General features: G+C 39.2%; 1 protein-coding gene across 3 annotated transcripts in view; it reads right to left on the bottom strand.

Annotated features, from left to right (window-relative positions):
* The window catches only part of LOC139454363 (mitochondrial inner membrane m-AAA protease component paraplegin-like), a 67,958-nt gene that overhangs the window by 49,018 nt on the left and 3,842 nt on the right, over nucleotides 1-15,098 (bottom strand). For 2 of the 3 annotated variants that reach the window (XM_071236008.1, XM_071236009.1), the window contains exon 2: nucleotides 11,898-12,012. In XM_071236008.1, coding sequence (XP_071092109.1) covers nucleotides 11,898-12,012 — 115 coding nt within the window. The remainder of the gene's footprint in view (nucleotides 1-11,897; nucleotides 12,013-15,098) is intronic. The other variant, XM_071236011.1, reaches the window with a different exon arrangement.

Genomic DNA, 15,098 nt, shown 5'->3' with positions numbered 1-15,098 from the left:
AGCCATACTGAGGAATGCATGGACCAACAGTCATACTGAGGAATGTATGGACCAACAGTCACACTGAGGAATGTATGGACCAACAGTCACACTGAGGAATGCATGGACCAACAGTCACACTGAGGAATGCATGGACCAACAGCCACACTGAGGAATGCATGGACCAACAGTTAAACTGAGGAATGTATGGACCAGCAGTCACACTGAGGAATGCATGGACCAACAGTCACACTGAGGAATGCATGGACCAACAGTCACACTGAGGAATGCATTGACCGACAGTCACACTGAGGAATGCATTGACCGACAGTCACACTGAGGAATGCATGGACCAACAGCCACACTGAGGAATGCATGGACCAACAGCCACACTGAGGAATGCATGGACCCACAATCACACTGAGAAATGCATGGACCCACAGTCACACTGAGGAATGCATGGACCAACAGTCACACTGAGGAATGCATGGACCCACAATCACTCTGATGAATGCATGGACCAAGAGCCACACTGAGGAACGCATGGACCAACAGCCACACTGAGGAATGCATGGACCAACAGTCACACTGAGGAACGCATGGACCCACAATCACTCTGATGAATGCATGGACCAAGAGCCACACTGAGGAATGCATGGACTTTTCCATCACTTGATCCTGAGCATTACCATCATTTCTATGTTTTCACACTAAGAATTGTTTTTGTTTGGCCGCAACTCAACAATGGAGAGTCCCATGAACAGACCTAACTAACTCTCAGCATCAAGATCACACCCAAATGAGTGACATCATAACTGAAAGTATGCGTACATGTTAAGTTTCCACTTCCTTTCAATATCGACAGATGTTTTAAGGTAATATATTCACCATAGTAATCTGATTATTTTAAAAACTAATGCTTTGATCAATTATAACCTCAGACGCCATATGGAGACTGTCATATTTCAGAAGCCTAAATGAATATTCTGAAACCAAATCAGTCACAACATTGAGCCATGCACACAGAAACCTATGGACGAACAGCAGACACAAGGAATTTATGGACCAACAGTCACACTAAGGAATGTGAAGAATAACAGGCTACATACAAAAGCTTTTAAAAGTGAACAGGTCTAAAATCTGACCTGTATGTTTATCAATATAACGTGCCTAAGTCAATATCAAACTGGCAAGCTTGACAATTTTTATCGATCAAACAAACAAAAAGAGAAGTCACTGAATCAGACAAATCATTTAATCGACCGCTTTACTAAATTTGAGCCTGCTGAACTGAAACCTACACAAACTGTCTAATCTACTGGCCCCCCGGGATGTCTTCCTCTTCATACTACACCCTGGAAATAGAATGAGAGTCTGTCCTCCACATACAATGTCACTTTAATAAAGCACTGAAAGTGTTGGTACGGCCCCTGTCATTGTTACTGCCATGTAAAAGCTTGACTAGTTTACAGCTTAACAATTGAAATAGCTTGTTGTTGACCAGACATATTGGATAAGAGCTCAGATGCGAGGCACAAGCTCTGCAAACAGAAAGAAGGAAATATGCGGCCTTATTACACTAGGACTGAGCAATATACCTCCGTATAACACGTACAGAGCCTCAATCAGGTCAGCAATATGGAAGCCTGGACACTTGAAATAAATAATACATTGAATATTTTCTCTCCTTGTTTGATGTTCATCTGATGTCATGACGAAGAGAACACAAGGAAGTATTCAATGATCACATGCTTGGTGTGACGATTGATGCACCATGACTGTGGAATATATATATATATATATATATACATACATACATACATACATACATACATACATACATACATACATACATACATACATACATACATACATACATACATACATACATACATACATACATACATACATACATACATACATATATATATATATATATATATTTTAACTAAAACCATAGGCAAGTCTAGATCAAACTAAACCAAGTCTAGTTTACTTAAAAACAGCAGAAGAAGAAAGGTCCTTTTGAAGAAAAAAATATATAATTATTTTAAAGAAATGTTTTCACTGACTAAGTGCTAGTCTATCTATACCTTTACAAAATGCCATGGATATAACATATCAACTCGGAACATGAAGTCAGTGAGTGAATGATTGTTTCATGCCAGTCAGCAATATGCCAGCAACGTCATGGTGGCCTATAGAGTATCGAGACTGGAACATGCAAATCCATTGGTTGAAGGAGTGAGCAACACTCTGCAATGTTGAGGTTTTGTTTGTTTGTTTGTTGTTAAATGCTACGCCCCACAATATTCCAGCTGTCTGATAGCGGTCTGTAAATAATCGAGTCTGGATCAGACAATCCAATGATTGACATCATAAGCATCGACCCATGCAATTGGGATACGATGACATGCATCATCAACCAAGTCAGCAAGCCTGACCACCCGATCCAATTAGTCGCCTCTTACAACAAGCAAAGTCGCCTTTTAGGGCAAGCATGGGTTGCTGAACATGGGTCAATGTTGAGGTACTATGACACACACTTTGATCACCTGACCCTCGATCATGTCAGTGTTAACAACAAACATGCGATGCTGGGACCTAGACTGATCTACAATCCCCACTGTGTTGGTAATTCAGTACAGAGGGCAAATTAGTAAGAATAAAATAAATAGAAAAGCTAAAAAGACAAATTGAAAATATTGTAATGTTGAAAACAACAAAAATATTTTCAGCTTTCTGTAACATATTGAAGACATCATGAGGTGACCTTTGACCTTCTTGTTAACACTTGATTGATTTGACAGGCATTTCCAAAAAATATAATCTGCCTCAGACATGCATGGAAGGCTGAAAATAAAAATTTTGCTCCATTTTTTTACAAACAAATTGCATGATGAAAGCAAGGTTTCTTGTCACTGTGACATGTAGTTTGTAAAACTAGTGTTGAATGTTTATAAACATACATTTAATTTAAAATGAAAATTCATACAACTGAGATGTTAACTAACTGATTTAGTTCAAACCCAACAACCTTTGTAGACCCTGTTCCATAACCATACACCCACTACTTATCAGCCATCAGTTCAAGTGTTCATTAATGCAAACACCTTGGGGATTCCTGGTCAGAATAGTTCGCCAACACTCAATGCCTGACGCTTGAGCTAACTAAAATATGGACTGGTCAAAATGTGTGACCTGGTCGATTGTGTCATCATACCCTGATGATTCGGCAGGGTGAGTGAGTGAGTGAGTATGGTTTTACACTGCTTTAAGCAATATTCCATCAATATCACAGCGTGGGACACTAGAAATGGGCTTCACACATTGTACCCATGTCGGGAATCGAACCTGGGTCTTCGGCGTGACGAGCGAACGCTTTAACCACTAGGCTACCCGACCGCCCCGATTCAGCAGGGTTCAAAATTATTAGTGCCATCATGCCGAGGACACACCTAAAACTGTAGACGGCACGGTGAATTCCTTACCTGCGTGCCCCTTTGGCACACTTAATTTATCAATGAAAGTGACTGAGGAGTATTTCTGTTGATTATCATGACTTGTATGTAAAAATCATTTTTATAAATATGTGCAAAAACAAATTGAATTTCATTTCTGGAAAACGATGATCAACACGACTCAAACACTGAGTCCCCAGACACCGCAGGCCTGTAGAGCAGCCAAGCTGTAGTCATGTATTTAATTTTATGAACCTACCTGTCATATCATTCATTTATTACATCTGACATGTTTTACAATGTCTGAAATACATATTTATTTCAATTTATTATTTTTCATTGATGGATTAAAAGATTATTCACAAGATCTATTTCCCGCAATGTTATTGAAAATAAATTTCTCGGACACACACTTCAACAATGGGTCCACATCAAACAAGTCAAAGAGCCAAAACGTGTCAATCAAATCTTTAAATATATTACACAAAGTAACGAATAAGATCAACAAAAATATATCTAAAAGTTGTCAAACTTACATTTCCATCTTTTTGGTGTGATCGTGTGTAGTGTGATTCAAATGACATTTCAGCTTTTGTCGCCTCGATTTCTCCGCACTGATAATGTTTAATGCCAAAATAAATGCATGAAAAATCTTTGTCACACCTCGTAACCTGGCACAATACATCCCCGAAGTTTCATATTTTTATTATAGATCGCGATTTCCTGCTTAAAATGTTCAGAATAACACGATTTAACAAAAACCTTTCGTCAAAATCTGAAATTCATCATACACGAGGACGGTACCATTGCTGTAATTTGATTAGCTACCTTAGGTCACGTGCTCAAAATTGACCAATCACGAATCTTATACCAGATTTTGCAGGAAAGCATCATTAGAAACCAATAAAATCGCATGCTACAGTAATATAAAGACTCTAGGTCAGTTTACTATCGTGTATATGACAAAATAAGCTTTGTAGATAATGGTGTGTCACATGGCACTTGTTATTCATGCTAAGCTTCATGATACTGATAAAAGGTCATGAACCTGGTTGATTAGGTCATCGTACCCTGATGATTGGGATCGTTGATCATGGATCAGATTGATCGTATCATCATACCCTGATGATTGGGATCGTTGATCATGCAACTGGTTGATTAGGTCATCGTACCCAGATGATTGGGATCGTTGATCATGGACCTGGTCGATTAGGTGATCGTACCCTGATGATTGGGACCATTGATCCTGCACCTGGTCAATTAGGTCATTGTGCCCAGATGATTGGGATCGTTTACTCACATGCACCTGGTGGATTAGGTCATCACACCCAGATGATTGGGATCATTGATCATGGACCTAGTCGATTAGGTCATTGTGCCCAGATGATTGGGATCGTTACTCACATGGGCCTGGTGGATTAGGTCATCACACCCAGATGATTGGGATCATTGATTATGGACCTGGTTGATTAGGTCATTGTACCCAGATGATTGGGATCGTTGATCATGGACCTGGTTGATTGGGTGATCGTACCCTGATGATTGGGATCGTTGATCATGCACCTGGTGAATTAGGTCATCGTACCCAGATGATTGGGATCGTTACTCACATGGACCTGGTCGATTAGGTCATCGTACCCAGATGATTGGGATCGTCACTCACAAGGACCTGGTTGATTAGGTCATCGTACCCTGATGATTGGGATCGTTGATCAATGACCTGGTCGATAAAGTCATCGTACCAAGATGACTGGGATCGTTATCATGGATCAGGTTGATCGTATCATCATACCCTGATGATTGGGATTGTTGATCATGCACCTGGTCAATTAGGTCATCGTACCCAGATGATTGGGATCGTTACTCACATGGACCTGGTCGATTAGGTCATCGTTCCCAGATGATTGGGATCGTTGATCATGGACCTGTTCGATAAGGTCATTGTACCCAGATGATTGTGATCGTTACTCACATGGGCCTGGTCGATTAGGTCATCGTACCCTGATGATTGGGATCGTTGATCATGGACCTGGTCGATTACAGTCATCATCTTTCACCCGATTCCCTTACCAAGGAGCGAGTGAGTAAATTTAATACCACTTGAACTGTATAACCACACAATGACTGACATACACCATTAGAAATTAACTTTAGACAAGTGCTAGCACTAAGGGCATGTGTGTTGCTACTTTCATTAGCCGAGGAACTAAAAACAAAACACATGACAAAACAAAAAAACATATTCCTATTGTAATACTGCAGTGTAAGCCCATATTCCAGCACTAGCCCACCCTATATTTCTGCTGACTGGCTGTCTTGCTGTCTAACACAGCAGCAAAAACAGCTTTGTGTTCAGTAAGCCCAAAGTGCAGCTCGTCCGACCAGAACAGTTGTCATCGATAAAACAATCAGCATCTTATTAGTTTGTTATCCTTGTTACTGTTCGCTATGTATCAAAATATAATCAGTAATAGTTCACATGTTACATATTCGAACACTTCAAATCGATCAATAAATTTATCAGTCTCACTGACCGACACAAGTCAGGTAAGATTTTGGATTTTTCCCAGACACCAAAGAACAAAAGAAATCATGTTCACTGACAATCACTGTATATCTGATTTATTCAAAATTGAATCTCACATTAATTGCATTAATTTCGTCGAATTCGTGCATGAACTGATCAGTAGATTGCACCAACTTACCAATACTTACAGCAAACAGGTTTATTTCCATCAGTGACCCACAAATTGTTCCATACGTAAAAAACAAAAGTGCTAACCTTGCGATTATATAAATTATTTTGAGTTCTTATACAGTAAACTATGTTGATAACAAACATGCTCATAACGAACTGACCGATATAACAAACATATTTTTTAGTCCCGGTCATTTGTTGTATAGATCTATATGCTGCATATAGTATATTGAACTACGGTTATTACGAACTAAAACAAGGGCAAAAGTGAGCATGGCTCACTAATACCCCCGACCTGTCTAGTGTGTCAGTAGTTTTAAATTAAATAGCTAAGATAGGATTAGGGTTTGAAAAATTCATTAAAAAGTGGAAAATTAATAAAAACAATTTTTTTCTTTTGACTGCACCCCTCCATATGACACAGATTATATGTACTAAGTTTGAGATGAATCCACTGAATAGTTTAAGAGAAATCGTGCGGACAAAGTTTTTCGGATGTACGGACAGATGGATGGATGGACGGAACCTTGGTATAACTATATTCCCCCGACCTAAAGGCTCGGGGGTATAATTAGTGGTGCCTTTGACTTTGTAGTTTACTTCATTGTACACTAATCTATATTTTTGACTTAATCACCTTTAGTGCCTTGTGTTAGAACGGCGACTTTTGGAGGTCGGAGTTTCGCCAAAGTTGCCCCTGAGCTATGGAATAGGCTGCCATTGGATATTAGGAACATTGACAGTCCTACTCAAGACTCAAAACCTATCTTTTCACCAAATCTTTCTTGGAGTATTGAGGCTTTGTGTTTTCCTAGCTGTGTGATGTCTCTTTTTTTTTGTAGACTCAAATGAAGCGCTTTTGAGCAGTTCTTCGATCTGGATACCAGCACTTTATAAATCTGTAGTTATTATATCATTAGGTCATGAGAGAAAATATGTGAACAGCTGATTTATATTTACAACATATTTTACAAGACAATCACATGCGATAATCTTACTCTCTGCATATTAAAAAGTGCCTGCATAGCATAACAGGGAATATCATTACAGTGATACCGGTCAGTAATGTTATTATCGGACATCTTAGTGTGGATCCTGGTTGCCCAACAGACTAGTACTTGTCATATCCTATCAGCCAGACAACATTTCCACTGGCCTGGGGCTATAGGCGAACATTAATTTCCCATGCTGACACATCAGCTGAACGTTAGACATTGCCAATGAGCATGGATATGGGAGTGACAGAGCATGGACTAAAATTTGGAAGGGTGTGTCTATCTTCTTCGATGTAATAAGTGCCTTGGGTGCTTTCAAAATTAAAAATACGGGGCTCTTATTAGAATATTATTTGGGTGAAAGTTGAAAGATAAATTTTGTGGTTTATGCTGACAGCCTGAAATGTTTATATATGACAGATATATTTTTCCAGAATTTAATTGCCCATGATTAAGGGTGCATATAACACAAGAGTGCATATCATACGCGAATAAATAAGTCTTGTGTACATTGATCAAGGGGTGCTAATTGGGATTGTTCACTAGCCAATATATTAGCAAATTTCGCTGTGGGCGCTTATTAGAGCGGGGCGGTTATTACATCTATGCGGTAGTTCTCTCAAACAGACACTTCAACAAAATATTCGAAAAATCCATAGCAAGACTATGATACTTTGATGAATCTATACTTCTTCACATCAGGAAATGAGAAGATTCTCTATGATCCTTTCTATTGAGACAATTTAACAAAAACAAATTACCGGTACAAATACTTTCATTTCAGTAACTAAATGTCTGTGTATTAATAGATCACATCACCATATGTTTCGACATTCTAATTCACCTTGACTGTGTGATGTGCAATTTATCCCTAGTGTTACCAACTTTAGGACAAATTGTACATACCGTACATGTAAAAAGACATCACAATCATTGCCAAATCAGTTTTCAATTCAAATTCAATAAAATTAAATAAGAAGCTAATGAGGACATAGTGTTTCATCTCCCGGTAGTTATATTTCCTCAAAAACATTTTAGAAACACACTGAACGGAAACTTTACACATCAAACAGTTCCCTATTTACGATCAACTTGTTATTCTGTTAGCATCATCCAACACACTTTGAATGACGCAGATAAAAGTGACACTTCATAAAAAAATCCAATTATAAATAAACAAATACAAAACAAGATCATGCAGAACTCAAAATAAGTAACCCTGTCCTTAAATCTAAATGCAGTGATGATGACCTTGAGTCTTCACTGACCCAACTGAGACAAAACAACAGACATTACAAGGGTTTTATAGAGCTTCTCACACAAAAATGACTTTAAAAAATCTATTTTAGTCCAATCAAACAGGAGCTGGCAGTGCATGTGAGGAGTGACACATGTGTGCTGGCCACATCCCATGTTGATGCAGTGAGGTATTGACAGACAACCTTGCCCTCACCCCACAGGGGAGGAGGCCTGACACCAATGAAAGTAGGCCAAAAAAACATTTACAGCCAGCCTGGTTTGATTAAGGCGTGAGGTGATAGCTTGACCTGGTCACAAAGTCAGGCTGGTGCTGATGTGCATGAACACATGTGAACATTATCAGCCCTGTACTGGAGGTCATCGGAACTCTTACTGTGCATAATGAAGACAGCATCATCTGAATATAAATAATGGCTTGCAGTGATAATGGAGGGAAATAATTTTGATTTATTACCAGTACTTCATGCTCAAAGTATTGTGACTTACAGACATAGGGATAGTGGGTGTGGTGTATGTAGATTGTGGTGTGATGTGGTGTAGTGTGGTGCAGTGCAGTGGGTTTGGGTAGGCAGGTAGGTCAATTTAACTGCTGGCCCATTGGCCAGTGGCCAGTTAAATTTACAAAAGGCTTGCTGAATGAGTGAGTGAGTTGGGTTTAACGACGCTTTTAACAGTGTTCCAGTTATATCACAACATGTCAGCTTAATGTGGGCAGAAAGCCCGAAGTGATGCAGGTCTCAGACGTTTACCATTTCGGTCAAACCCACAAGCACGGGTATGGTGCTGACAAACCTAGAAACATAATCGGGGGGGGGGGGCCTGCTGAAACATAAAGTAAATGGCCCGTCTGCTTCATCAAAATTTCCCCCCTTCTCTGTGGAATTGGACATTGCTCATGAATCAAGTCATTTCGATGAAAACATATCTAGAGGGGATGAGGTCATGTGAATGGTTAACTCAAAGATCATCTTGGTAGAATGACACAACCGGCTCCGTTTTGTAATCTTTCGTACAACAACATCTTTATTTGCTCATAAAATCGCCACAAAATGAGGCAAATGAAAGCCAAGAAAAAGTCTCAGAGTGCAGGATATGATGTTTTAGGGGTGAGAAGATCTAAAAGAGAAGAGAGGGTAAATGAGTGTGTATGGGGGTAGATGGTTGTAGGAGAGGGTAAATGAGTGTGTATTGGGGTAGATGGTTGTGGGAGAGGGTAAATGAGTGTGTATGGGGGTAGATGGTTGTAGGAGAGGGTAAATGAGTGTGTATGGGGGTAGATGGTTGTGGGAGAGGGTAAATGAGGGTGTATGGGGGTAGATGGTTGTAGGAGAGGGTAAATGAGGGTGTATGGGGGTAGATGGTTGTAGGAGAGGGTAAATGAGGGTGTATGGGGGTAGATGGTTGTGGGAGAGGGAAATGAGTGTGTATTGGGGTAGATGGTTGTGGGAGAGGGTAAATGAGTGTGTGGGGGGGTAGATGGTTGAAGGAGGGTAAATGAGGGTGTATGGGGGTAGATGGTTGTGGGAGAGGGTAAATGAGGGTGTATGGGGGTAGATGGTTGTAGGAGAGGGTAAATGAGGTTAAATTGTTGTGGATGTGGGCAGATAATTGTAAATGATGGCACAGGGTTGTAGATGAGGGGAGGTGGGGATGGATGGAGGGGGGGTGAAAGCTCAAGATGAGAAGTTGGTGAGGGTTCACCTGGTAGAGGTAGAACGTTTCTGGTATGAAAACTTTGACATTGAGAAACCTTCCTCAAGATTAGATTATATGTCCTGTTAGGGGCAACCAGCAGCACACAGTGGTATTACCAGTAGTAATAATACAAATCACCCACTTCATCAAAAAACAAAACGGGCATAGCGAGTAAGATAACATCTGAAAAACAGGACTTCCGTTGGTGTGCACAGATTCCCTTCTGACCCCCAAGTGTATGTTATCAGTTTTCATCCTTTATTTCAGTGACCTACTCAGAAAAATTAATTCTAAAAAAAATACAACAGTTTCCTCAGTGTAATGTCAGCCAATCCCATCACTTATTACAAACTTGCCATGAAGACTAGGCACGCATACCTCCACAACCATGCTGGGTCGGTAGCTCGTCAGTATATGTACATACCTGTACACACCTGTACACACCTGTAAACACTGATGTGGCAACACCTGGTCAGGCATAAGGGATTGTCCTGGTTATTTATCATCTAAGGAGTGATTATCAACACCATCAAAAGTTCATTTAATTTTGATGTATGTATGTCCGACTCATTTCCAACTCAGATTTGTCTTTCATGGCTTCATGAGTAGGAACGGTGTTCAGTTGTAATCTTTACAGAGAATCTCACCCAAGTGTCTTTTCATATCAAATGTATCACCCAAGCAATATCCCCTGTGAAAAACATTTGGAGGATAAATTACTATCATGGCTGGAAACTGAAAGTGGGCTTCCCACAATCATTGTGCCATTAGGGGGTGAGTGAGTGAGTATGGTTTTACGCCGCTTTAAGCAATATTTCAGCAATATCACAGCGGGGGACACCAGAAATGGGCTTCACACATTGTACCCATGTCGGGAATCGAACCTGGGTCTTCGGCGTGACGAGCGCACGCTTTAACCACTAGGCTACCCGACCGCCCCTTGTGCCATTTGGGGGATAAAAACAGAGTCCTCAATGTGAAGCGAGAACTACTGTTACTCTACCACCTAGTCTGTCATACAAACCCAAAAACAAATATATCCAATACAGCCCATGCAAGTCTATAATGTTTGGCAAGTCTAGATTACTGCAGTATCAGGAAGAAAGTGTCTGGGTTTCTTTTTATAATATTTGATAACTAGTGAGTGAGTGAGTGAGTTGGGTTTCACGCCGCTTTTAACAGTATTCCAGTTATATCAAGGCGTGTCAGCTTAATGTGGGAGGAAAGCCCGAAGTGATGCAGGTCTCAGACGTTTACCATTTCGGTGAAACCCACGAGCACGGGTATGGTGCTGACAAACCTAGAAACATAATCGGGGCGAACCAGGATTCGAACCCATAATCATAGGTTTCTGGCGTGACCAAGGGATGCAACTCTGCACAGGGAATCGCGGCGCCTTAGAAGACTGGGCCACCCGTGCCCACTATTTGATAACTTAAATTTAACAACTACTTTTTCTGTAAAATATGTTTATTTCAGAGACTAGATGTTAGTCTACCTACCGCCCCGTCTTCCATATAAAGTAATGATGGGTAAAAGGTGATGATGATAATGATCACCTATTGTTTAGTATTAAAGCTTTATGTGGGTCTCATCATTAAAATACTATTGTAGGTAATCTTAACAACACCCCTAAATTTCGAACACTAGTCATGATGAATGAATAATGGTAAAAGTGAATAGAGCAAAGTGAGTTTGCTGTCAATTATAAACCACACAACACATCCAGCCGAGTTCTAATAATTGACCTGACCGTTATTTCATCTGTCAGTCTGTCAACACTGGTCATGCTAACTGCACCATACTCACCTAATCCAAACAGTTGCATTAACTCATGGTTGCTATGGAAACCAGATCTCTTCAACAAATTAGAAAAAGCCTGGATCTCTGTCTTGAGGCATTTTGAAATTCCAAATGGAAGCTGCTGAAATTATAGAATAACAAAATAATAGTTCTTATGATGAATGTCTTTAAGCATTGGAACAAAAAGAAGACACTGCCGTTAACCCTAAAATATAGCATTGACATTATTGGAGAAAAACGTGGTGTCACTTTTCGCCTGGATGTAAAGGTCAATCAAGTGCAAATCCTTTCCCTGTAGCCAAGTAGAAGAGACTTAACAAATATCATCTAAGGAGTGTCTAACCTGTCCAACCCCTATCTGATGACTTCACATTGAATAAAAGCTTCACTTTCTGCCTCCCTAGTCTTCTGTCTATTTTGGAAGTGTTCTTATTCGAGAGGCATGAGAAGAGGGTTTTACACACAACACAGTTATTCCTCACTCAGAATCTTCCCCTTCCTTCCCCTGATGTTAATGTATTTGCAGGGATAATCATTCATGAACAGATTATTGTATTTACAGAGATAATCATTCATGAACTGGTTCCTGTATTTGCAGAGATAATCATTCATGAACAGATTATTGTATTTACAGAGATAATCATTCATGAACAGGTTCCTGTATTTGCAGAGATAATCATTCATGAACAGATTATTGTATTTACAGAGATAATCATTCATGAACAGGTTCCTGTATTTACTGACATAATCATTCATGAACAGATTATTGTATTTACAGAGATAATCATTCATGAACAGGTTATTGTATTTACAGAGATAATCATTCATGAACAGGTTATTGTATTTACTGAGATAATCATTCATGAACTGGTTCCTGTATTTGCAGAGATAATCATTCATGAACAGATTATTGTATTTACAGAGATAATCATTCATGAACAGGTTCCTGTATTTGCAGAGATAATCATTCATGAACAGATTATTGTATTTGAAGTGATCATTATTCATGAACAGGTTCCTGTATTTGCAGAGATAAGCATTCATGAACAGATTATTGTGTTTACAGAGATAATCATTCATGAACAAGTTCCTGTATGTTCCTGTATTTACAGAGATAATCATTCATGAACAGATTATTGTATTTGCAGAGATAATCATTCATGAACAGGTTCCTGTATTTGCAGAGATAAGCTTTCATGAACAGATTATTGTGTTTACAGAGATAATCATTCATGAACAGGTTCTTGTATTTGCAGAGATAATCATTCATGAACAGATTATTGTATTTACAGAGATAATCATTCATGAACAGATTATTGTATTTACATAGATAATCATTCATGAACAGATTATTGTATTTGAAGTGATCATTATTTATGAACAGGTCATACAGATTTTCCTTTAACCAGTATATATGTAACAAACACTGACTGGTACAAATATGACCATGATGGATAAATTCAGAGGCTGTTGGTCCATGTGTCTGGGATAAATACTTTTGACTTTTAACTATTTTCTGACCCAACACATACACTCTTCAGCGATAGAAACTAACATTTTTAGTCCACTAGTCCTTATAATGTTAACATATAACAAAACACTTAAAAATTTCAACTTCTCCTTATGATACCTTAACTGTTGGGCAATTTGTCAAGGGCTACAGGACTAGTGCTAATTTCTACTGCTGCTCTTTCAGTTAGTTGTAATGTACAAAGATGAAACACATAAACAACCATGAATGTATACTCATAACAACGAAGTGAAATAGTACACAGGATTTATTTTCTTTTTAAAAATGAGTGAGTATGGTTTTATGCCGCTTAAAGCAATATTCCAGCAATATCAAGGTGGGATAAATGAAAATGAGATCTTTCACGCCTATACAATACATTTGAATGATGATGACAACATTCAGACCCAAATATTTGATTTCAGTTTCTCTAAAAAAACCACTTCCATATGTAGATAATAGAGGCTATACCATTATATTGTTGCAGAAACTTTGCACACGCTGTCATTACCGAGTGCTATGGCATCTTCACACTTAAGGGAATACAGTCGTGCCTCGTTTATACGGACACTTGCGTCATTTCACAATTCGTCTGTATAAACGAATTTCCTTAAAACTGAAACCAGCTTCTTACTGGAAGAGTTACTTCCCTTCAATTATGCAACTCATGACAGATGACAAAGTCTGTCATGGAAGTTTGAACTGTCACCAATTATCGATTTTCCTATGGTATGTCCAAATTCAGTGCCATACTTACACAACTTTGACCTCTGACCTCCACAGATGCCATATTTATCGAAGGGGATTACATGTACAATAAACAACCTCGTCTCAAACGTAACTCAGTGTCACTTGCTTAATTGACTTCTCACGAATCAAAGGATTACCACCAGCGGAAGTGTATTGTCCGGATAAGTGAGACAATTTTGTGTGCATTTCAGTGTTTTGTGTATGAAAATGACTGTCCGGTTCCGGAAACTGAATTTCCGGATATACGGGTAAATTTATATAGTAATTATTTCGTTTTGAATGAAAATCGTCCGAGAACGGAGGTTTCTGGATATCTGAAGTCTGTATAAGCGGGGCATGACTGTATTAGTGTTCTGTGTGGGTTTTCTTCTGTATGAATGGAGGAGGTAAAGAAATGGAGCCAAACTGTTTAATAAAAGCTGGCATCTGATTGGCTCAGGAACATTCATTTAGATTGGGTGTTCAAAGTTAGCTCAGGGTTCACCCAACACAATAGAGAGGTCCCCAGATCTTCATGCAGAAAGCTGTTGTTTCGGAGCAAAAGGTCAGAGATTAATAAGATTTTATTTCACGAACATGGCCAATTAATGATAGCAAGAGCAAATATCAACGTATGAGTATGATGAAGCTTTCTTGGGTGGCGTCTCATCCAGGATTCAAACCAACACTCCCAGAGTAAGGCATCTAGCTGCCTCAGACAATGTCAGTGACTTAACCCACTCAGCCACCAAGGCTTCGTGTGTGATCTTGTTGACTGTGTCATCAAAGCATTGATTGTTAACTTGCGCTATCAACCACTAGGCTACCTAACGTCACTTGATCATTTACTGTGGTGGAAAACAACATTTACTCAGTCACCACTGCCCATCCTCCTTAGAGGAGTATCAGTGTTCGCGGTAGGTTTTTGTACAGTGCCTTCCAGAAATGAAATAATAAATTTTCAATTC

This window comes from Haliotis cracherodii, unplaced genomic scaffold (genome assembly GCF_022045235.1).
Source record: "Haliotis cracherodii isolate W230 unplaced genomic scaffold, xgHalCrac1.p SCAF_10, whole genome shotgun sequence".
NCBI classification, from domain to species: domain Eukaryota; kingdom Metazoa; phylum Mollusca; class Gastropoda; order Lepetellida; family Haliotidae; genus Haliotis; species Haliotis cracherodii.
This window is presented reverse-complemented; position numbering and strand designations above follow the sequence as displayed.